At 38.9% G+C, this 22457-nt stretch overlaps 2 protein-coding genes across 2 annotated transcripts; one reads left to right on the forward strand and one right to left on the reverse strand.

Moving 5' to 3' along the window:
* Positions 1-1031: 1031 nt before the first annotated feature.
* Positions 1032-16502, reverse strand: LOC145238161 (uncharacterized). Its single transcript, XM_080101243.1, has 21 exons — positions 13203-16502; positions 12962-13136; positions 10660-10835; positions 10030-10213; positions 9814-9920; positions 9452-9589; positions 9017-9163; positions 8639-8709; positions 8307-8449; positions 7687-7835; positions 7487-7600; positions 7217-7370; positions 6521-6699; positions 5926-6048; positions 5076-5225; positions 4331-4467; positions 4109-4251; positions 3306-3507; positions 2574-2750; positions 2114-2230; positions 1032-1740 (listed from the first exon to the last, which is right to left on the reverse strand). The coding sequence occupies exons 1-21, from the start codon at positions 13286-13288 to the stop codon at positions 1487-1489; spliced, it is 3126 nt and encodes a 1041-aa protein (XP_079957369.1). The 5' UTR covers positions 13289-16502; the 3' UTR covers positions 1032-1486.
* A 1302-nt stretch (positions 16503-17804) lies between these two features.
* LOC145238167 (lysoplasmalogenase TMEM86A-like) lies at positions 17805-21220 on the forward strand. The gene is made up of 6 exons (XM_080101248.1): positions 17805-17934; positions 18221-18334; positions 18606-18777; positions 19485-19596; positions 19813-19949; positions 20238-21220. Exons 1-6 carry the CDS (start codon positions 17881-17883, stop codon positions 20435-20437), a joined length of 789 nt encoding a protein of 262 aa, XP_079957374.1. The 5' UTR covers positions 17805-17880; the 3' UTR covers positions 20438-21220.
* Positions 21221-22457: the final 1237 nt, after the last annotated feature.

Genomic DNA, 22457 nt, shown 5'->3' on the forward strand with positions numbered 1-22457 from the left:
TTATACTGTTTCAGTTTCGCTGGTGCCAACGACGTATTGTTGAGTTAATTTCAAACGTAGGAAGTTACAATACATCTTTATGCTTCTTTTTACAACTGGACCTGACTCGCACCACAACATTATGTCTACTTATCTGACAAGCCTGCGATGACTGCCAGTTATATACGCCTAATCAAGTGACAGAAAAAAACAAAATATTTTAACCTCGCAACCAGCTGGTAAACGATTATGTAAGGAAATCAAATGTTTGCTATTGTTTTTGTGCTATTACAATTTCATCCCGATGATTGATAAAGACAATCGAATATATGCTGCAAGGATTATCAGGTGCTTGATGATAGGACTAACCCTATTCAATAAAAGAGCGGGGAGTTAGCTTTACGGCGAACTACCGTTGTACAGTACTATGGATGCTTTGTTTCATGCCTGGTGCTTATCCTGCTGTCTGTTTTGTCTGTTGATGCTGTTTGCAGTTTAATCGGACAAAAGATCTAATCTAAAACCTCGCGTAAAAATACGCGATTCGATTTTTGTTCTTGGAACATTGAAGCATTGTCTGACTTTTTGTCACAAAACCCTAACGCAGGGGTCGGCAACCTTTTTTGCACTGCGGACCGTTTTTGAAACTAAAATTTTATCGCGGACCGGTCTTCAAAAAACTACAAATATTTAGCAATAAAAACGCTAACTTAGTTTCTGATTTTCTGAAATTATACGACCCGGTAACGAACCCCTCGCGGACCGGCGGTTGCCGACCACTGCCCTATAACGTATTGCAGCTTATTTACAGATTATTTGAGCTTAAAATATTTACCGAAAGGTATAAACAATATAGCATGTCGCATTTTACGCATATTTGGGCCGTTATGTTCGCAATTAAATTTATTCAAACATTTTCAGCAATACCTGCCCCACCTATCTCTCTCTGACCAACGTGTCTGATAAAGAAAATAATTATAAATTATTTGGTTAACAAATTGTCCAATTCGGTGTCCATGATTTTTTCGTTGTTGAATGTTATTGCAGAAATATTTACCAGTGCCTCTAAACCCATTTTATTGTAATCGTCCTATCATAGAAAAAAAACTCCAAGCACAGAAACAAAGTTGTAAGAATGAAATCCGATTTTGGAAACCTTGCAGATTCGGACCAACCAAACAAAGGAACGTGTAAAGCCGACAGGGCGAATTAAAAAGGACACAACATTCCAAGGCAACAAATTGCTACATAAACTTTTCAAAATCCCAGTAAACGTATGAGACGACATTGAAAAAAATGTTTGGGACAAACCAGTTACCTCCAGCACAATCATAATCATAACCATACTGTTCACAAAATAGAAATGTTTTAGAATAGATTTTTTTGCTAAATAAGGTTGAAGGCAGAACAAGTTTCACAGTTTGTAATCTTTACCCTAAAATCATGCTGTCTGTCGCCAAAGCAAATAAATATTCATTGTAAAGCACAGATCAAACTATAAGTGCAATTAGGACATGGCGGTCAAGAATTTTTCGTAAGAAACCTCATCTCGCATTTTTCGGTCATAAGTGCTCAGCAATTTGTAGATCTCGTCCGGATTGCGGAAGGACATGCCGTACGCAGCAAGCACCTTACGGAACGCCTCCACTGGTATTCTTCCACGCTCGCCAACGTCTTCCTTGCGGAGAGCGCGGCCGATTGATGAGAGCTCTTTGGCGCCCATTTGTGGCACGGCCGGGGGCGAAGCATATCCACTGTCTTCTGTAATAAAATTTTAGGTGTCTGTTCCAGTTTTTGATATAGTATTATGTTCACATTGCACAAGCACTAGCATTTGCCCAAAAACGGAGCTGCTGCCAAACCCAGTTGGTATATTTCAAAAAAATCGTTAAAAAAATCGCTGAAAACGGGTTAACACAGTAATAACAAAAGCATTTGTTAAGTATTAAACGGTTTCAGCACATTAGGCAAAAATATAACAAAAGCAACGCAAAAGTGGCAAGACCTATTTTGTTAAATACTTTTTTGTTTTCCTTATTTTGCATGGCTTTGTGTTAAACTGATTTACAAACATACATATAGAATAAAAATTGCAAATGGAAAAACATCGAACAAGTCCCAACTATAAACATACTTGAGGCAGTAGACGGCGGATGGCGTTGAATATTCTCCAGTCTTCCTCTGTACATTTCGAACGAGTTTCTCGCTTTTGTCGCCTTGTTTCCCTTGGCAACCACGTTCTTGCGATATTCTAAGAGGCAAAAACCTTTCAAGTTATTTCTTCAAACACATTTCCATATTTCCATATTTATGTATTTATTCTGTTAACAGCGACCAGAAATAAACGTAAAAACTCACAGCAAAAATAGAAGAAGTAGTCAAAGCGTTGCAAACAAAAAAGGATCAGAACCACACGTAGTTATAACTTGTAGCTGACCTCAATTATTTGAAATAAACATCCGTAGTTTAATAACTAATGCAGGTGACTAACGCAATTTGTAAATGGGATTGCATCTGAAATGTCCTAAATTTACCAATGTAACTTAAAAAAATACTTCAAATCGTATTTTGTGTTGCTATAACTTATTTATCACCTTGCATTGGAACTGTATTAGGTGGATAAGATTTTGACACTTTTGGCTGCTTGGTGACACGCTTGAATGGCGACACTGATGGAGCGTTACGAAGGTTTATAAACTCAGGTTGTGGTGGAGTTGGATGTCGGTAGTGATGTTGTTGTGGCAGCGGGTATTTGAGTTCCTGCTTTGGCACTACAAAGTAAGGTGATTTTCATGTTAGACTGTTTCATAGACAAATACAATGCTATGTGTGCAAACGTTGGTATGCTTGAGCGCATTTGTAAAGTACACATTAGTAACCAGCTGGTGAGCGCTTGGAAAACGAAATCACAAAGCACACACAAGAAATTCCCCCACCCTCTTTCATAACACGAGTGGTTAGATTCAAGGCCTCACGACTGGCCCCTACAACCTTTCACCCCAAGCCGTGTTATACTCACAGTGCGCCAAACTACCGCTCTAGTGATCTACCGCCACATTCGCTTCATGATAGATGATACGGTGTAGCTGTAGCGCGTTTAGTCATAATCAACCAATTGTGCCATCCAAACAATTTGCGCTCCATAACCTGGTAACATTGCGCAGGGATCTGCTAATTACTATTGCCTAATGGCAACCTGCTGTCTATCTGCCAAACAGGATACACAACCATACATGACAAATTGAGCACAAACAAATTTGACCAAGCCTGCAAGGACTGTACTTTAACGTTTCAACAGGGGTCAAAAAAGAATAAAGTATTCAAACCTCTCTCCGAGTCGGATGAGAGGAGCGGCCTTCTTGAGCTCTCCTGCGACACCTTGCGCTTGGCGTGCTTGGTGTAATATTCCATCAGTCGAAAGTAGTTGGTTTTGCCAGGGATTCGGGATTCGAGCATTTCGATTAAGTAATGAAGTTCCAGTTCGCTGACGTCCGGACGCAGACCGTGCATAATTTGAAGCATGTCTTCCTGTAAGCAAAAAGAAAAGTTTTTTTGTATGTCTTCCTGCAGGCAAAAAGAAAAAATCTAGACACATAAAGCATTGCAAGTTTGACCAGCAATGTGGCACTGGCAGTGTCACTGGACAGCATGGTTTCGGCAGCTTTAAATCAAGCCAAGTCAAACTTATTTGCATTGTCATCGTTGAACCGTTTCGTATAAAACAGAAAAGACACCGAACAAATTTGCTACATCTTACATGGGTTATCGAGTCACGTGTCCTGTTATTTGAATGGTACTTTTAGTGTGCTGGGTTTGTTCTGCCGTAGGACCACAACCTAACGCACGAACCTGACGAGGTACAGCCATGTGTATAAACAGACTTTAAAGATAAGTTAAGAGCCAGAATAAAGTGCTGCCCCGCGTTTTCAAAAAAGGGACATTAAATAAGCATTTATGGCATTTTATCGCAAATGGAAGTTTCTTGTAGTCTACTCTATAAAATTTGACCCATTTTTGCTTCATAATTAAACTACATTTGTTTCTTCATCTTTACTTACGTAAGCTTGCATTGTAATCACGGGACACACTGTTTTAATAAGGCATAGCCTATATATTCCTTTTCACAAACCTTGGGTATTCTGGATGTTCCCATCGGATCCAAGTATCGTAATTTCTTCTTCAACAAATTCCAATGACTCACAATTGGAACTCGAATCTTTTCGAGAACGCGCGTCACAATGGCGCTGTCACGTGACTGTTTGTTGAATTTACCTACGTCACATATTAACTAAGTTGCAACGTTGAACGAAAAAAACGCGTGCACAGGAAAATGTTAAACAAATCGTTTTACCAGGGTAGATAGATCCATAGTATAGTCGCATAACGTGCTGGAAGATTGTGGGTATTGAGAGAGACTCCATTGGCCGCGTGATGGGCATACTGAGCCAAAGTGCAGAGAGTTCGCTTGGTGTGAGAACAAAACCACATCTGTAAAGGCAGGTTGCAACATAGTAAGACAAACGGTGTAATCATAAAGCTTTATAAGTTGTATGTATGTGATTTTTTAATGAAGCAGTGTTGGCCGGGCGTTAGTGTCAATGGTTCATGTATAACCGACTTTGGTATTATAGGTTGTGTGATCTGACTTACACATCACTGCAAATTGGACGTCATATCGAAATTTGCTGCCATTTTGCTGTTTTTAAACCATGGAAAAGGTAAGTGTCGCTGTTGCAACTTGCTAACTACTGCAAGCAACCTTTCTCGTTCATGTTTTAAACATTATTAATAAATAAAATGGTTTTGAAAGCATTCTTTGAAAACAAAAGCCCCCGTGCTAACGTACTGGCACGACGAGCCCGACTGGTTCGGCCTATAAGGTCTCATCAATGCGCGTGGTGACGAGACTAAATTGCCTTGAATGGTTTTGTATTGATGTGGCACTGAGTTGACGCCGCTTTAAGCAGTCGCTTGGTGATTATGATTTCAACAGTTCTTCTGTGATTCAGACCCAGTTCAAAACAGCGTGTAATGTCAGCAGCTTATTTAGCATAGTGACTAGTTAATATTTGTTACATTTTTCAATGGAAACAAACCTAAAAAGGATGTAATCAAATTTTTCCTTGTCCACGCGACAGAAATCTTCCCTTACTATCAAATCGTATTCCTTCTTAAAGTTTTGGAATTTGTAGAGCAGGACGTCAACGAGAGTTGCTTCAAGCTGCGGAAGAGGACGGGGTTCGTGTCTGTAAAAGTATGACTTTATTTATAGGCTTGTTGTGCAGATGAACTGCTAAAGGCCGATTCAAGTTGGTATAAAGTCTGAACTTATATATACACTAAACCTCAATTAATTCGGACCCATTTGGACCTAAAACTTGTCCGGATTAGGCACAGATCCGGATTAACCGATGTCGATTAGTTCAAGTCTTACCACATTACAAATCATTTTCACCTCAAGTTCTGTCGGAACTAGGCGAAGATCCGGATTAACCGAATTGAAAACAAACGCGAGCAAATGTAATGTGATTTCATCCAAAACGTTAGCTGGACAGCAACGTTGTTACCATGGCCAAAAAGTAATTTTCATTTTTCTTCATTTAAATGTAAACAAGGTATAATTTGAGAATGTTTGAACTGAACAGAATCAGACTCTCTCACAGGGTGCATAGTCATTGACGATCACAGTTTTTAATTATTTTTAACTGATTCCGTTATTTGGAATTTTTTTTCCATTCGCAGTTTTAATTGGGAACGTTTTTTTTAATTGAACGCCATTAGTACTAAACTACACCAAAAAACAACGTTTTTCTTCTTTTTTACCAAAAACTACACACATAGAAACAACATACGCAACCTGGTAGACGAAACAATTGTACAACATTTCTTTCACATAGAAACATTATCGTATGCAGACAAAACTAATTTAAATTCGAACTTCCTAACCTGTGTGTATGGGTTGAAGCATCCACATCCATACTCTTCACGTATCTGTCTTTGTGTTCGCGAAGATGGCTCATGTCGGCTATCTCCTCAACCCACGGATCGTCAGCATCAGCTGTTGAAGGCCTAAAGATATTCAAAGTACAGGTTGCGAAAACAAATAAAAAAAAACTGTACTTCACCTATGTGTCTCCAAATTACAAAACGTGTAATGCAAGAAAAGCCTGTAGCCTTAAAATTAAGCCTGGGTGACATGTTCGGGTTTTTAGAGCTTGAAATATAGTTTACAGTGTCAATGTTGCAATATTTAGTTCAAATTAACAAATTACTGTTAAATTTATTAATTTTAGGTTCGACGTTATGACGTTTGCTACTGTAATTTGCGATTTTTCTCCTAAGTAATATAACTTTTGGTTATGGCCGCCACCTTCTATCAAGTTATTACTATGCACCTATAGTTAGCATAGCCTTACCACAAAATTTCTTGAAAGTAAACTCTACAAGTAATGAATGTAAAGAATATACTAAATGTTGAAAACTGCTACATCAATTGAAGGAGTGTCAATTTTTCGTATAATATCAGTTTTTTGCAGCTTACCTTAGCATAACATCGAACTTTGCAAGAAAATCATTGTACGGCACATATCCTTTCTGTCCTTGAGTGGCGTTGCTCGGGGGGTTCACCAGTCTGACGTAACTTGATGACGTAAACTGCTCCCAAGCGCTGTCTGTGATTTTGATCGTGTATCGAGCCTCAATAGCTGATCGAAACTCATCCTTAAAATACAAAGCTTTTCAGTATTTTTTTTCATAGTGGAAAAAGTTATGAGCAAAGTTAGATTTATCAAGGTGAAATGACGAACCAAATGTGGTCAGGCCCTTACAAAGCTGTTTTTGTTAAACTAAAAAGCCCCTCGCGTTTTACTCTCTAGTGCAGCGGCTCTAAACTGGAGTCCGTGAAGCAATTTTGCGGGAACTGCCCAGAGTTTAAAGTTATTAAACAATCCACTTCGATGTGTACTAAATATGTATAAATCATAGTAGAAATTAGGAACTGTCTCCAAAGGGATCGTTATGGAAATATAATGGAAACCTTTAAGATCCACTGCAGTAGTACATGGTACTGGTAAATATATTGCCACAATACAATAATTTATACTATAACACGATTACATAAACACGGCATGCAATAAATGACAAGCTAGACTAATGGACAAGAACCCACGAGATACGTCGTGATGACCTCGTTATCCTCCAGTTCTCGCTGATTTTAAAACATTTCAGTCAAACCTACCAATGTCAAAAACCCGGTTCCGTTCTGATCAAATTGGCGACAAGCAGCTAGAAAAGCCAAAAACTCTCGTTGAAAAATATCGAGAAGTTTTACTTCAAGGACCGGTGCACTAGCGCCCTCTGCTGGTGTCGGAGGCGGGTTGGTTTCATGAAATCTGACAAGAAACGTTTCGTAAAAAAGTGCAAAATAAATTTGTTCAATAGGAGTCATGCATTAAACATAGAAATATCAACGACATTTAAGGTAAAATTTGGCGGGAAATCAGCTTACACGTGGTCCTGATTCCTCATAACTTTATTCAGTAAACTTCGGTTTGAGCGACTTTGCAGGCGTCGTAAAAGTAACCGATAGTTGACGACTCCATCACTACGTCGCAGACCGTTTCTACAGAGAGTAACATACACATTTCGAAGTGCATAAAAGATACACCTTATTCTAAGCCAGAAGCCAGACATTGTCATTCAGGCTACCTAGCAAGAAAGTGTTCCAAATTGGTCGGTTTTAAAGGAATTCCCAGAATATAGAAGACGTCTCTCAGATCTGGTTTGCTGATAAGTCCACACGCATTTGTGTCTTTCGCCTCCAACGCACGCTGAATATGCACCTGGCCTTCTTCAAGCTGTGTGAAAATACGTTTTAAAGGTAACTTTTTCCAATGCTGCTCGAGTAGTAAATAAACCCAAAATATAAAATGTTTGGTCTACCCAGAAAAAATGTAATTGTACTACATACGCCGTCTTATTTTCACAGGACCAGGACGCGCCCGAGGACGAATCCCGATCAGTTTTAATGTAGGTAGTCAATAAAAGTAAAAGAAAACACAATCATCATATACATCATGAGTTTTACCAAAACTATTATCATTTTTTTCGGGTTGTGGCCGATTTAGAGCTGCACGTAATATCACTGTAATGCTGACTTAATTTTGTATCATTTTTAATAAAAAACGCACTGCGGCCTTGAATTCCTTAAATTTTTGAACTTGCCTGCACTAAGGAGTTTTTCCCTTAATGAATTGTATTCAGTTCCATTCAAAACGTTTATATTGCCAGCTCAAACAAGACATCAAGACAAATCAACAACGTTTCACCTTTTTCGAAATATACTCCGCGACGTCTCCATCAAACAATCTCGCTGTAGCGACAACTTCCAGTGAAGTTTTCGGTCGAGCAGCCGATTCATAGCCACATGACGTCACAGATCGTTGCTCGTTCACTTGCTGAGCAGTGACACCTAACGACAAGCGAATTTCAAAGTTCAATTTGTTCAAGTGTCTCTCAATAACAGTGTTGCCAGGTTGCGCTTTTGTCGCTCAATTGGGCTACTTTTGACATCCTATTGCGGGCTGGTTTCATGGGTTGCGCTTTTTGAAATTTGACCAGGCAACACTGCTCAAGTACGTACATTAATTCAATTTCTTACCGTTGCTTAGTGATGTTGCTGGACGTGGTCTAGGCGTCGAACTAGGGGTCAACACTTTTGTTACTGCAACACTGCGGAATGAAAAAAGGCAGTATACTAAATTACGGCCGCTGAAAAATTTAACAATTTCCGCTTACATTATTGAATGCCTACTTCACTTGATAATAACGTAACGACAATGTATGCATAGCTAAATAAAATTTACGTCTACTCGGCCTGGTAAACAAAATATATGTCGCTGTATGTTGTTGCCCACCTCTGGACCAAACGTCTCTTCAAGTTGGTTTTGGACAATGTTAAAGTAACGATGGTTAATAATCTTAAATCATTTCAACAATAAATCACCGAGGAAATGCTGTGAGTGTATTTCAGTTCTACCTTTCAGCACGAGGAGTTTCCCGTTTTCTAGGTGAATCTCCTGATGGCGGTTTTGCCGAAGAAGGGAGCCGTTTACCCTCTGGATCAAGGCCAAGCAACTCGAAAAATTTCTTCGATCGAACAGCAAAGGGACTACCCCCGTCAAATCTGCATAAAGAGTACTTACAACTATGCACAGTACCAAAAATTAACCGCCAAAAAACGTTAAAAAATATAATAACACCAACCAAAATATATCGGGTTTCATAAAGCAACAACAACAAGTAACTTTATTTGACTCAAGAAGCAATGATTTTTTTCAATTTCAATTTTCAATTCAAAACGTTACACGAGCAACAACGACAATACAGCTAAATTCACGGTAAGCTTGAAGCGAAGTGGTATGGTTTGGCATTAGTCATATATAATATGTGCATGAAGCGAGAAAAAACATACTTTCTAAATATCTTTGCAACGATGTCATCCGATGATGGAATTCGTAACTTATGAAGACATTCTCTCAGTTGACCCGGAATGACGTAAGCGCCCTCACCGAAAACCATTGGTGGAAACAGAGAGTGGAAATCCAGATCACTGCAAATAAAAAGTAAGTTACAAATCTAAAACTGTTCTAAAGTTACACACAGTAATGATTACAATGCATTTCAAAATGTCTAAGTCATGAATATATTGCTGGTGCCATTTAGGTTTTTAAGCTTTTATAAGCACTGCAAAGTAATGGAAAACTTAGGAATAGCGTTTTGGGAACAATATGTGTGATTTAAAACTACAAAAAAAGTGTGAATTAGGCTATTTACCTCGTTGCAGCTTTGTTTTTTAGCAACTCCCACGATCGCGCAGCAACATTTACGTGGCTCTCTGGCGCAGCACGTGGCGTTGAAAATCGTTTCACTGACGACGTTTCCTGGAATAAACATTTAAAATTGCGCACAAAAAAGCAATATATGAGATCGGTTTGAGGTTACGTGTTTCACCAATAATAAAAAACGATGAAAGTTTTACTACAAACCCACATTTTCTGTCACTGAGTGGCGCTCGTGAGTCATCCTTTCGGGAGCTGAGTTTGGTGGTTTGAGTAAATGCGATGACGAAACCATGTTGGTATGTGACTCCCCACCGCCACCGTGTGTCGAAGGACGGCGAAAATAGTTAACGAGGTCATCGAATACAACGTAATTCTTTTTATCGATTCCCAACCTACGTTCGTTAAACACTAATGTTATTGAAATGCAATGGTTTTAATAGTATTTAAGTTTTTAGACGTAATGTAGTTTTTAGAAACGTTACAAAAACTTTTTAATTTAACATATTGCTTTGCAGCTGTTGATAGGACACACTGACTTATTAAGGGGTCTCATCAATGCAGCTGGTGATAAGACGTAGGTCGTATCGGCTATAGCTGTTTTTTGCATTTGGTTCAAACCTTAACAAGCACTACCAATTGGGCATTAAAATGAACTAAATATTACTCAAACACCCAGCGAAAAATGTTTTTGTGTATTTAACTTGGTGAAAAGCGTATTTGATTTATTTTTCAGGTATGCAGGCAAAATGGACAGTAATCAAAGATGCTTATTATACTGTGGTCTTCTATTTTTATTTCATTTAAAATCACAAAGCTAACACACAACTTGATGTTGTACCTGCGCATGAGATGAGAGATTTGCCGTGGCGAAAGATAACCGCATAATTGCCACAAAATGCGTGAGAATGCTTCCTTCGACACTTTGCCTTCTCCATTAGGGTCGTTGCACTTAAATATGTTTCTTACAGCGTGAAGATTTGAAGATCTAAGCTTGTCTTCTAAGATGATCAGGATCTGAAAACATATAAAGAGTTTGTTAAAAATAAATAGGGTCAATTTAGTTCAATGTGTTGCCCCCAACGAGCCTTTGTGAATATCATTTATCAGTATAACTCAGATACGAGTTTTCTTTACGAAATAGGGAAGGACTGACACTATAACGCGTTTGTTTTATAAAGCGGTTAATAACGATATTGCGCTATTTGATGGACCTATTATTTATGTAGACAAATATTTCATAAAACAAAGAATGTTCCGTATGTTAAGATTTATTGCAAATTATAAGAAACCTTTATAACAGGGGCGGGCAACATACGGCCCGCGGGCCGGATCCGGCCCGCGACGGGATTGTGAGCGGCCCGCAGACAGTGTCTGGTCTTACATGATATAACGTGGCCCGCGGCCACAGTCTGCCGAATCCCCCACTACTTGCTTACTACGTCAAATTATAGTTGTAACCAGGGATTCGAACCGCTTGTGATATGGGTTCGGGTTCGGTTCGGATTTACTTCGTTTTGTTTTTAAGGGTTCGGGTTCGGTTCCGGTTTTAAAAAATGTATATTTTCGGGTTCGGGTTTTGTTCCGGTTTGGACAAATTATCCGGTCCGAACCGGTTTGCGGTTTTTAAACCGGTTCAAATTTTTATTCGTTTTAATTTAATTCTACCCATTATCTACCTGGCCTTATCAAACTCCAAAAAAATTTTGCCCTTTCACTGTTATTTTTGACACGCCCTATAAGTGTTATCTCGCGTATTCTTTAGTGCGCTTTTTTGAAAAAATCACAAAACATAAAACATACTGCATTTTTTACTGGTTCGGTTCCGGTTCGGGTCCAACGCCAAACAAAATATGGGGTTCAACTCCGGTTCGGGTTTTTAGAAAATCGTAATTAGCGGTTCGGGTTCGGTTCGGGTTTAATGAAATTAACCGCTCAAACCGGTTCGCAGGTTCGGGTTCAGTTCCGGTTCGACTTCCTGGTTGTAACAAACAGTAACGCTCCCCAATAACAAAAAAACTTTCACGCCGTTGTTACCATTGCACCATACATCCATTGTTACGGCGTAACTGCCAACCTCGCGTGTGGCCTGCTTTCACGGTTTCCTTTGTTTCCCCACGTGTAGTGTGGTTAGTGTTTCAGCAGTATCTGAGTCTGTGGTGTATGCATTAAATTTGCTGTGATGAATAATTTTATGTTATATCAGTTAGATTGTTTGGACTGTATTGTAATTGCGACGTTCTTGATTGTATTTAGTTTAGGTGGTCAAAAATCCGTTTTAAATCACTGGATAAATACGCGATTAATGTATCGATTCACGAATCCGGCCCGCCAAGTACTTCATTTTCCCATATCAGGCCCGCCGACTGGAGAAGTTGCCCGCCCCTGCTTTATAAGATGAAAAGCAGGCGTTTACCGTATTCGTAGTTTTAATATACAGTGTTATCTAATAAAAGCCATTGAACCGTATGGATAGTACAGTGCATATAGCAGACCATTACCACTTGTGAGTTCTTGGTCTATGGAAAAATTCAATGACGGTGTACGGTGATCAAAAAAGGCGTCAGACATCACCAGGTACCAGTGTAGTATTGTTTTAGTGCGCAACTATTAAACAAGCCTCCATTGTTCAGCTTCAATAACATGAAATCTAGAAGTCAGCCCATTGTTACGACGCTTTGTTGACAGAAAACACTTTAAATCTCCTGATTGTCAATATTTCTTCCGTGTCGCTTCATTGTTTTGAACAATGATTCTTTCCCCGTATTACAGCAGGTGACATAGCTTTAACAAGCGTGTATTTATTTGTGGATGACAGGCGGTGAAATTGGCGTTACTTGTTGCTCTAACAACAAGTAAATGTTGGGTACAGAGTAATATCAATTAAATAGCTCACAATAGTTAATTATCGCTTTACAGACTAAATGTAATTGCATTTCATTTTGGTTACACAGTTAAGTCAAAAACGTGCGAATAATTATGACCTTGAGTACCAATTCAAGGTCATGTGAGGTGTTATGTTTACCTTCCAAATAAACATCTCAACAGTTTAAACGTGCCAACAAAGGTAATCTTATGTTAGTCCTAACGTGTCGATTGCGAGCAAACACACCGACTAAAGCCAACAGAACAGACCATGTTACCTCATCTGTACCCATGCGTCGTCCCGACTGTGAAGACGGACAGTTAAAGGACCTCTCGCTAGTGTTTGAGCCAGCAACGCTTTTCGATCTTAGTTTTTCCAGTGGTTGGCTCATTGGCAACGGGGTTGGGTCTGTTAAAGACCAATCAACAGATTGAGCTCCATTGCGTGATTGCCTGAAACACAAAAGTACATTATTCGCATTGATATGTATTCAACTTTATAACCAACATGCTTCTTACCCGCTTATGGAAAGAGACTCTCTACTGCCGAGACGTGACAGCGGATGCGAGATGGAAGGAAATTTCTGGGCCATGTCGGGTGCCATGACAACGCATGAACTCGAGCTATAGGATCAACAAATAACACCCTAACTTAAAAACACGATAAATCGATAATAATACCACTAAGCCTTCAAAAGCAGGAATAATGTTATAATCTTAAATGAAATAGCTTTGCTGCACATTTGTCTTTCTGGAAAAAAAAACATATGTTACAATGAAAACATAACTAAAATACAGTCGAAGAAACGTATAATACACAAAAGATTGGAGATATTCTTCAAGCATTTATATCGACTTTCAGCAGACTAAGGAGGATTTAGATTGCTTTGCAGACAAGCTCAGTGCCCATTGTGTTAATTCCCACTTCGCCTTTTGAGTTGCCCTTCAACCTGACCGCTGACAGGAGCGTACAGCTCGCAACAAGTTCTTATCACAGGCTTATCCAACACTTTTCTCTGTGCGCACACATGCCCAAGTGGCCTAATGTATTTCAACAATATATGTCACTTTCGTAAATGTCATTGGTACCACATCTAGTTTCCCATGAAATTTTCTAAGCTGGTTACAGATTTATGCACGAATATTCGACAAGCGGCATTTAAAAAAATCAATAAGAGTTGTCATGTTATCATTTATAAATCCCTAAACTAGTCTGATGTGCTTTTCTACCAACAAATCATAATATTTCTGTGTACAAGCTTAAATACATACACAAACACACTGTATAGAAGTAGTTTTTAATTGAAAATGTTGACTTGTACTCTCCTCTAGTATTTGGCCTCACCAGCCTACAATCCCAACAATCTGAGCAGAGCCAAGACAGACGCCTCTCATTAAAGGTCATTAAGCTAGTAGCAAGTTACACAGCTTAGCTGAAACAATAGCAACTCGGTGCCCGGGACGACACTGAATGAGTTCCACAATTCAATTCATCCATTGTTACGCGATTGTCAAGAGGCGCAAGAGAGGCTCCCCAGCCTGTTTTCAATGCGCGACATAACTTCGCAAATTAAAGGGATTGCACCTCACTCTACGCCTACAGCGCATGTTTTTGGTACAAGCTTTTGAATGAGTTGTACATTAATATGACCTACATTACTGGACAGAGTTGTACTGGAACGCTGTTTTTTTACCGATTTGATTAAAGAAATATACACGGACTTTTGCGTAATGGTTCAAGTTGGTGGTCTTTGGCAAACACATTAGTAGTACTGCAAACGAGTATTTTAGTTTTGCTTGTCGTCCCACCGTAAACAATTTAAGTACACAATTTACACAAACATTCATAGCTCACTTCTACCAGTCTAAAGGTTCTGCTGTCTATAAATCTTGACCAAACTGTTTTCCATTGCTACAGACCTGTCAAAAACAAGGTCTTCAGCAATTGGGACTATCGGATTGGCCAACTCATTAGGTACTAGCCGTTTGGTCACGCGCATTCTTTAGCTGGAGAAGTTGCTACACTTGATTGAGCCTTCTGTAAATCTGCATCACTTGTCCAAATTTCAACGAGATTTGCCAAACCCTTGACACAGCTTCTGTATGTACACAGATGGCGAGCAGCGTGCGCCCCGCATTCACAACGATTCAGCACAACGCTAAAATTGCCGATTTACCCCGGAAATCTGATTGGTGTAAAAATAACATTTGAGGTGATTAAAACTAGTGATGTACCGAATCGGCGAAATTTCGATTCGGCCGAAACCGAATATTCGGCGGTTTTGCCGAATAAATTCGGCCGAATCAACCGAATCATATATGACGTCACGCAAAGTCGTATCCCACGCGTTTGACATGAAAGCAGAAGTTTATCTACCAGACAATTAGTGCAGAATGGTTGTGTTTCGTCCGTATTTTAGTTCTGTGGGGTTTAACATTGTCCCAATCACGATTGCCAACCCGGCAATGGAAAACTGATTTTTTGTCTGCAGTGGGAAAAGCGTCAATATGTCAAAAAATATAATGATTGACGCGTATTGACCCCAAGCACGATTGCCAACCCGACATTTTCGTTGTTACTGAGAAGAAAGGACTCGTTTAACGCTTTAAATGTGTGTTCGGAAAAGATTCGGTTTCGGCCGAATGGCAACAAATTATTCGGCCGAAACCGAATCTTTGCAAAAATGACCGATTCGGCCGAATAAATTCGGCAAACCGAATATTCGGTACATCTCTAATTAAAACCACATAACGATTCAAAATACCACATTCGCACATGCGGGATCCAATGCAAGTGAGAATAACGCTACAACGGCTAATTGCGAACTGACCTCGAACAAAAATCGTCCACAAACGCATGAACAGACGATTCGAGTTGCGGATATTAAAAAAACTGAAGCTTTCAATAAAATTAGAATCAGTCTGTGTTTTTGGTAGGCATTTCGACAGACTAAGGAGGATTTTTTTGGCAGGCAAAGCGTAATATCGATTTTGCCACCACAATAGCATCCTTAGGTCTAAACAAATACATAGGTTAACAGGATATACACGAATGTAAAATAAAAGAAATAAAAGGCGTTCTTTTAACGTATTTATGACGTTCGACTATGTGTATGTCAGATGTATGCAAAGACCAAGAGTATGGTAAAATGGAGGCTATCCAGAGCACTTTGTAACGATTTATTTAACCACGAGTGTTTTCACGATACAAGACATTGATGTATTGGTCTGGTCGGATGTGTTTTAATGCACGAATATTGGCAAGCGCTGAAGGCCTTTTTCATTGTGTGGCATACCATATTTCCGCAGTGATTCTGAATGTGGCAAGCAAACAGATTGGCCTCCTTGCGCATTTTAATTCGTTATGGAATGTTTGGTGATGGAGGGTTTGACTTTTGAAAGTTCTACAGACTGGAAAATTGACGGTCTTTTGTGGTCGAGCACACTAACGGGAAATTTGGAAAAGTGGACTGATCAAACACTAAGCTGCTAGAGTGCCAGTATGTAGAGAACACTATAGCTTATATGTTACCTTGGACTGATAATGGCATTAGAGGTTGCTTAACGTCTGCTACATTGTATTTGTAGCGATTTATTCTTGTCAGTGCATTCTTGTTTTTTTACCGCCAATTATCTTGTGGCACCTTAGTCATTTTTGTGTTGTGACATCACTGCTGCTTTTCTTTGAGGGTGATTGCTTAATAACTGTTAATTAGGTTGCAGTTTGCTCTAACGTTTCACATGCATTAAAGTAGGGCGTAGCAAGTTTAAATAAGTTTCTCAAGGCACTGTGGAGTTGAAACCTTGAGTTGTTGGTCGTTCCGGGTTCGTGCTTTTTGCGGGCCTGGCTGCTATTTAGACCCTTGTAACATAAGAATCGCGTTTACATGGTAAACATGTGTGCGGTATAGTATTGGCTTTTTGTTACGGGGCGGTATTGCTAGGTTCTGAACCTACCGAACTATAGGAAAATAGTCTTTGATGCAAGAATAGGTTGATTGAGGTTCACTAAAGGTAATGTCAAAACTTATGTAGACAAAAAACGCTTGACCAAATTTCGGTATGTCTCGAAACAATTCCGTAACATTTTCATTGTAATAATTATATGCAAGCCCAGTGGAGGTCTTGTTTTTGATGAAGCTATTCATGTTAGTCACATAACGTAGCTAGAACCGGGATATTACCTTTATCTCGGACCAGAATGTTTATTATAGATTGGGCCACGATAAAAATTAAGTTATATAGTGTATTTAGCCAGTTCGCAGTGGCTTATGCCCCAGGCGAGAGAAAAAGGTAGCTTCATCCTTCAGAACTGCACTGGTACACTTGCTTTACCAACTAGTTAATTAAAGTTAAATTATTACAAGGGTCAAGCGCTATACTTATACTTAGTTTTTTCCAACATTTAGTGATTCTAATGGGCTGCAGTATTGTGACAAGCAAGAACTTTTGAATCCATAAGCGTACTGTGCGACAAAGGGCCATCAGCTAAGGAAGTGTATATATCAGTGAAAATACGGCCTGCTGTGTAGAGGTATAACGGCAACAGCAATCTGTACAGGATTCTTTTGCTGTCAAATCGGTTTCCGGACCCAGCTTGATTCACCAGCAACTGTTTATGGTTAAGGTGGTGTAATATAATCATTTTGCTTGACGTATGTGATTATAGGCTGAATGCTTTGTTGATATGGTGGACCAGCAACATAAATGTTAATAAAAAGCAAGTAATTCATGTCAAAATTGTCCGGCTTAGTAAAAATGTTTGTTGAACAATAAACACTACATTTTAACGTCCTGTTTATCATTTTACATATGCTATGTCATGCATTGTTCGCATGGGGTACAGCATTGAAAGTGTCAGAGGGAATTCCTTTTGATGGGAAGGAAGTCCTACTCATGTCACGAATGTGTCTTAGCGATAAAATACATGCGTAGCGGGTTGACAAAGGCATTAAAGGGCAATTAACCACCAACAAGCAACGCGACGAGCAGCAAATGGGAGTATTGAAAAGGCAGGAGTATCTGATGCAAAAAACAAACTGTAACAATAGACAAATTTAGGAACTGGGCCATTACATAAATACATTACTTATTGTATCCCAGCCTATAACTTAAGCCTTGGTGAAAGTTAAACTGCCTAATGTTGTCTGCAGGAATTGTTTAGGTAAACTGAATAAATAACAGCCAGCTTTGTAGGATGGACAAAACAAACCGACATCATCCGGACAAGCCTGGAAGATCCATGGGCAGGGTAATTAAGTTACCTTTTTTAACTTGCAGGCCATATTTGTGCATTACATTCAGTAATGTTTTAAATTTAATATCTGCTTTTTATAAATTCTTCCGTATATAGGCTAGTACTTTAAAAAGTGATGACTCTTTATAAGTTTAATGGTGAAAATAACGGCCCAAATAGACGTAAAAAGCGACATGCTTTATTGTTCAAACGTTTCGGCAAATGCTATTTTCACCATCAAACTTATGAACAGATCCGTAGATAGTGTTCCAATGATGACTCTTTGTCTTTGCACAAACAGAAATTCTTCGAGCTTGGAAGTTTCGTGCCTACCTGTAGCATCTACTTCTTGTTTACTACCATCCTCTCATCCGAGAATCTTACACTTCCGCTTTGGGGAGAAATGATAGCAAAGGTGTGATATGGAACTACTTTAAGTAACTTGGCCAAAAGCCTCAGTAACGGTTATGTATACGAACGTACTTTTTACAAATGTCGTTGCAATGTTTCTTATCATAAACATTCTAGATCGATCAAAACTAGACTTTTTCACGTTTTTCCAATCTTTAATTAGCTTTGATTTTTATAAGAAAATAATTATTTGTTTAAAGTACTTTCAATTTGAGGGATGCTGTAAAAAATGGATTCTCAAAGGCACTAAGTTATGTACATTACTGACTTTTCAGACCCTTCCAATTTTTACACTCATCAATTTTGTGATGAGTCAGCACGACAACGACTTCAAATTGCTCTGGCGTTGTTCCTTCTCTCGGTACGTTTTCCTTGGCCTCTGCTTCTCGCTATTGGGTGACGCGCTCCTCGTTTATCAAAGCCTGTCTGACTACTACTTTATGGCAGGTAAGCTTCATGAACAACAAACAATTTTACTGCATTGTAACCTACAGCACGAAAGGCTTTTAAATTTAGTACGGTACAAATGTTAGTTATGAACTGTGAAGTGTGTGTTTTTTGGTGTTTGTTATGCTGTTAGAATACTGAACAAAAATTTCGTCCACCAGGTTGCATATTTGACAAATTATCGTTCAATCGGTTTGGTGCCAGACAAAATACTTGAGTTTTTTGTAACGCCCTGAGCTTTTTGGCTCTTGTCTGATCTATAGCAACATACACTCTACAAAAAGATCTTCTCTGTAAAAATTTCTGTTAGCAGTTATGTGTCTATGCGTATATAATGTCTCCAATCGGCATGGGTAACCAAATCATTTTCCACAAGAAACGATAACCAAAAATACTGCCGGTCCTGCATGCTGCCGTAAAGACTGGTTGTTTTTGCGCATTGCGTCTTGATTCACTTAATGAGCTGGGAATTTTCTATGGAAATTACCTAAACCGCTCTACAGCAATGTTAAACCGTAACAATTTGTCCACTGTTTGTCATTATTACTTTTAGGCGCAAAATTTTACTAAAAACGGAAAAGAAATGCAAATGTTGATGGTAGGGACCATTTACACTTTATGCAAACAAGTTTTCGGTCACATTGCACGTTTTGTGCTGGTGCAACTATTTTATGCAAATTTCAAGAATACTTACCTTCCTGTTTCAGGACTTATTTCATTTGCAATTGGTCACGTGATGTATATCTTCGCGTTTTCATGGACACCTCTCAGTCCGATGTTGCTCATCAAATTTGGACTCGTTGCTATGTTGCTTTATGGGTAAGATGCTTGCACCGGCATGTTTTAACAAGTTATGTTTTATTTGCGAAGTTGTTTAAGCAGCATTTTGCATGGTATGTTAGATAAACGGTACACTATAACCGTCAATACAATTATCATCAGCAAGCAAACTTACATAATGTTTTCAAACTAAACATATTTTCACATAAGTTTCCGATATTAACTCACTAATCCATTTTTGGTATACTTTGAAAGTTACCTTTGGGAGGGCGAAAATGCTCTGAGTTCCCAGTCAGTCGCGTTGAAGATCGGCGTGGCACTCTACTCCTTCATCAACGCTGCAATGAACTGGAGAAGTTGGGCAAGACTCTCGTACCAGGATTTTATTGACGGTAAGATGAGTCGGGCTAAATATCAAAAGTTTAGTTTATTGTTATTTTTGTCGCAAGAAACGCCTACATCTGTTTTTGATGTTGTTAAAATATTTCGGCTTTGTAAGTGTCTAAAAACACGCAAAAATGTTATTTAAAGTAAGTTAATCCCTTGGGTGTATTTTTTACTCTATAAAACAACAACCACGGTCTACCAAACACAAGCAGAAACATAACTATTAAAACACACACGACAGACGTAAAACAGATCAACTGATCACAAATATTTTAAATACAACGTATTTTTAGGTCGCTGGTACGAATTTATGGGCTGCGTCGGAGCAATTAACTTCCTCGTATCCGACGCAATACTGGCAATCAACAAGTTCAAGTTTCCAGTGCCACATGAAACACTTTTGATCATGGGAACCTACTATATCGCACAACTTGGAATCGCACTTTCTGTCGTGGACGGGCCAGATATTTACAGACCGGTCAAAAACGATTGACAAGTTTCATATTGTGTACTTCCCTAAATTCTTTTGACGGTTGCTGGTTACAATTAACAGGATTTCTGCCTTAAACTGCACAATTTATTGCCTTTAATGAACCCACATTGGAGCAACGAAAGTTTAAAACCAAAAAACTTTGTTAAACGTTGTTTCAGTTTTGTATTGAATTTATTTCCTGCTTATTGTTTTATTAAGGTATTTTTTCCGCCTTGTTGCCCGAACTGAGGTCTTGTCTCCAGTTTAGTTTTGCCAGGTCGAATTCTTAAAAAGCGCAACTAAATCAAAAACAAGCCCAAAACTAGCCCATCTTTGCTGCAAATTCGCGTTGACGCATGCAAAATTAACCCGCAACTCGGTGTCAAAAGAAGCCTTGTTGGGCAACGAAACCGCCATCCTGGTATCACTGCCTGGCCAACCCCTTGTTAGCTATCTGGTGTCACCAAGCGGTAAAAAGTTCAATGTTGATTTATCGCTAGTATTAGCATTAGCTTTTAGATTCGATTGCTTATCGGTTGTACTCGATTTACTCCAAACAGGTATTGTTGAAATTTACCATTATACGACGACAAGATGTTTTAAAGTCCATACGCCAAGCCACTAATGTGAGTCCCTGTCACATAACGCTTGTAGTAACGGTCTAGCTGCAGCTCGTCTACCATGTACCCACCAATTGTGCCCTCAACTTTGTCGTGCTTTTTAACGTCAGCTACTTCCGGCTTGGTGAATATTTTAGCGCAATTCTGCTGCTACGATTTTTCCCGGCAAAATAAACTCAACTTAACTCAACTCTGTAATTCTATATTGATTCTATGCACTTAGAAAAAGCCTAGAAAAAAGTGTTTTTTAAAACTTACGCCTAACATTGACGTGCACAAAAAAGAATCACAAAACGTTTCATTGCACTACTGTAGTTTAAACTTTAAACCAAGGCGGTTTAAGCTTTCTTTCCTTAAAAAACTGATTATTTAGTCTTTCAGCCAGAGCAAAAAACGTATGTAACTTTTAATATGTGTCATTTACCATTGATACTATTAGTTTTTATGGAGAGGTATTTATAGAGAGGTGCAGTAAACACGAAAAATTCCGGAAACCCAACAAAGCATTTCTCATTTCACTTTCGAAAACATGTTTTTCGGGACCATACTACCAGTGGTATTAGAGTCTAACCAAGCGTGAAGTAAAGACTTAACGTGGGCCGCGTCATAATAATGGCATTATCCAACGTTCTTCAGCCAGTGCGAACGTATACATTAATAGCTACGTGACTGGTCACTACTTGCGGTTCCGCTGGAGCGAAGACAAACGTTTAAAAATCCAGCCCACAGACAAACTGTCGTATAATTAGTAATATGCCGAGCAAATTTGGATCATTGATTAGTACAGTTTTGAATGCAAGTGCTTTGCACTGTGTTAACAGACATTTATAAGACTCGAATAAATAAATTAGTAAAAAAAAACTTAAACTTGCCTCAAATAGACCTTAGTTATGGCAAAGAATTCGTGGTTATATTACTTCTTGGAGGAACAGATTGAAAAGATAGTGGCGATTTAAAAGCGAATGGACCCACCTACCTTTCTGACTTTTTTCTGACCGCTGTTCAGGGTAAATAGAAGGTAGAAAACGGTTAATTAAACTTGCATGAGGCTTGACGTGCGCCGAAAATTGGATGAACAGCCAAACTAAAACTTTTAGTGGCATCGTTCATAAACAATATGTGTTTTTGTGAGGCGTTAACACAGCCATGTGTCGTTTTATACAGTGTAGTTGCATATCCTAACCTTTACAAAATGTTGTTGTTGATTATATAGGACACTGTTCAAAACACGCTTGAGCAGAAACGGATATTTGGGATGACGTATTGTCACGAAGGGAGTATGTAAACCTTGTTATTTGAAACTTTAGGCGGCATTTAACGAACCTGGCAACATTTTAGTTCAGCAGTTCACGAAAAAAAGCGAGCACTTCCGGCAGCCATTATTTTAGAAATTATTTCAGCAAGGGACAGGACGGGGCTCA

The sequence above is a fragment of the Phallusia mammillata genome, chromosome 7 (genome assembly GCF_965637545.1).
Source record: "Phallusia mammillata chromosome 7, kaPhaMamm4.hap1.1, whole genome shotgun sequence".
Taxonomy (NCBI): Eukaryota; Metazoa; Chordata; class Ascidiacea; order Phlebobranchia; family Ascidiidae; genus Phallusia; species Phallusia mammillata.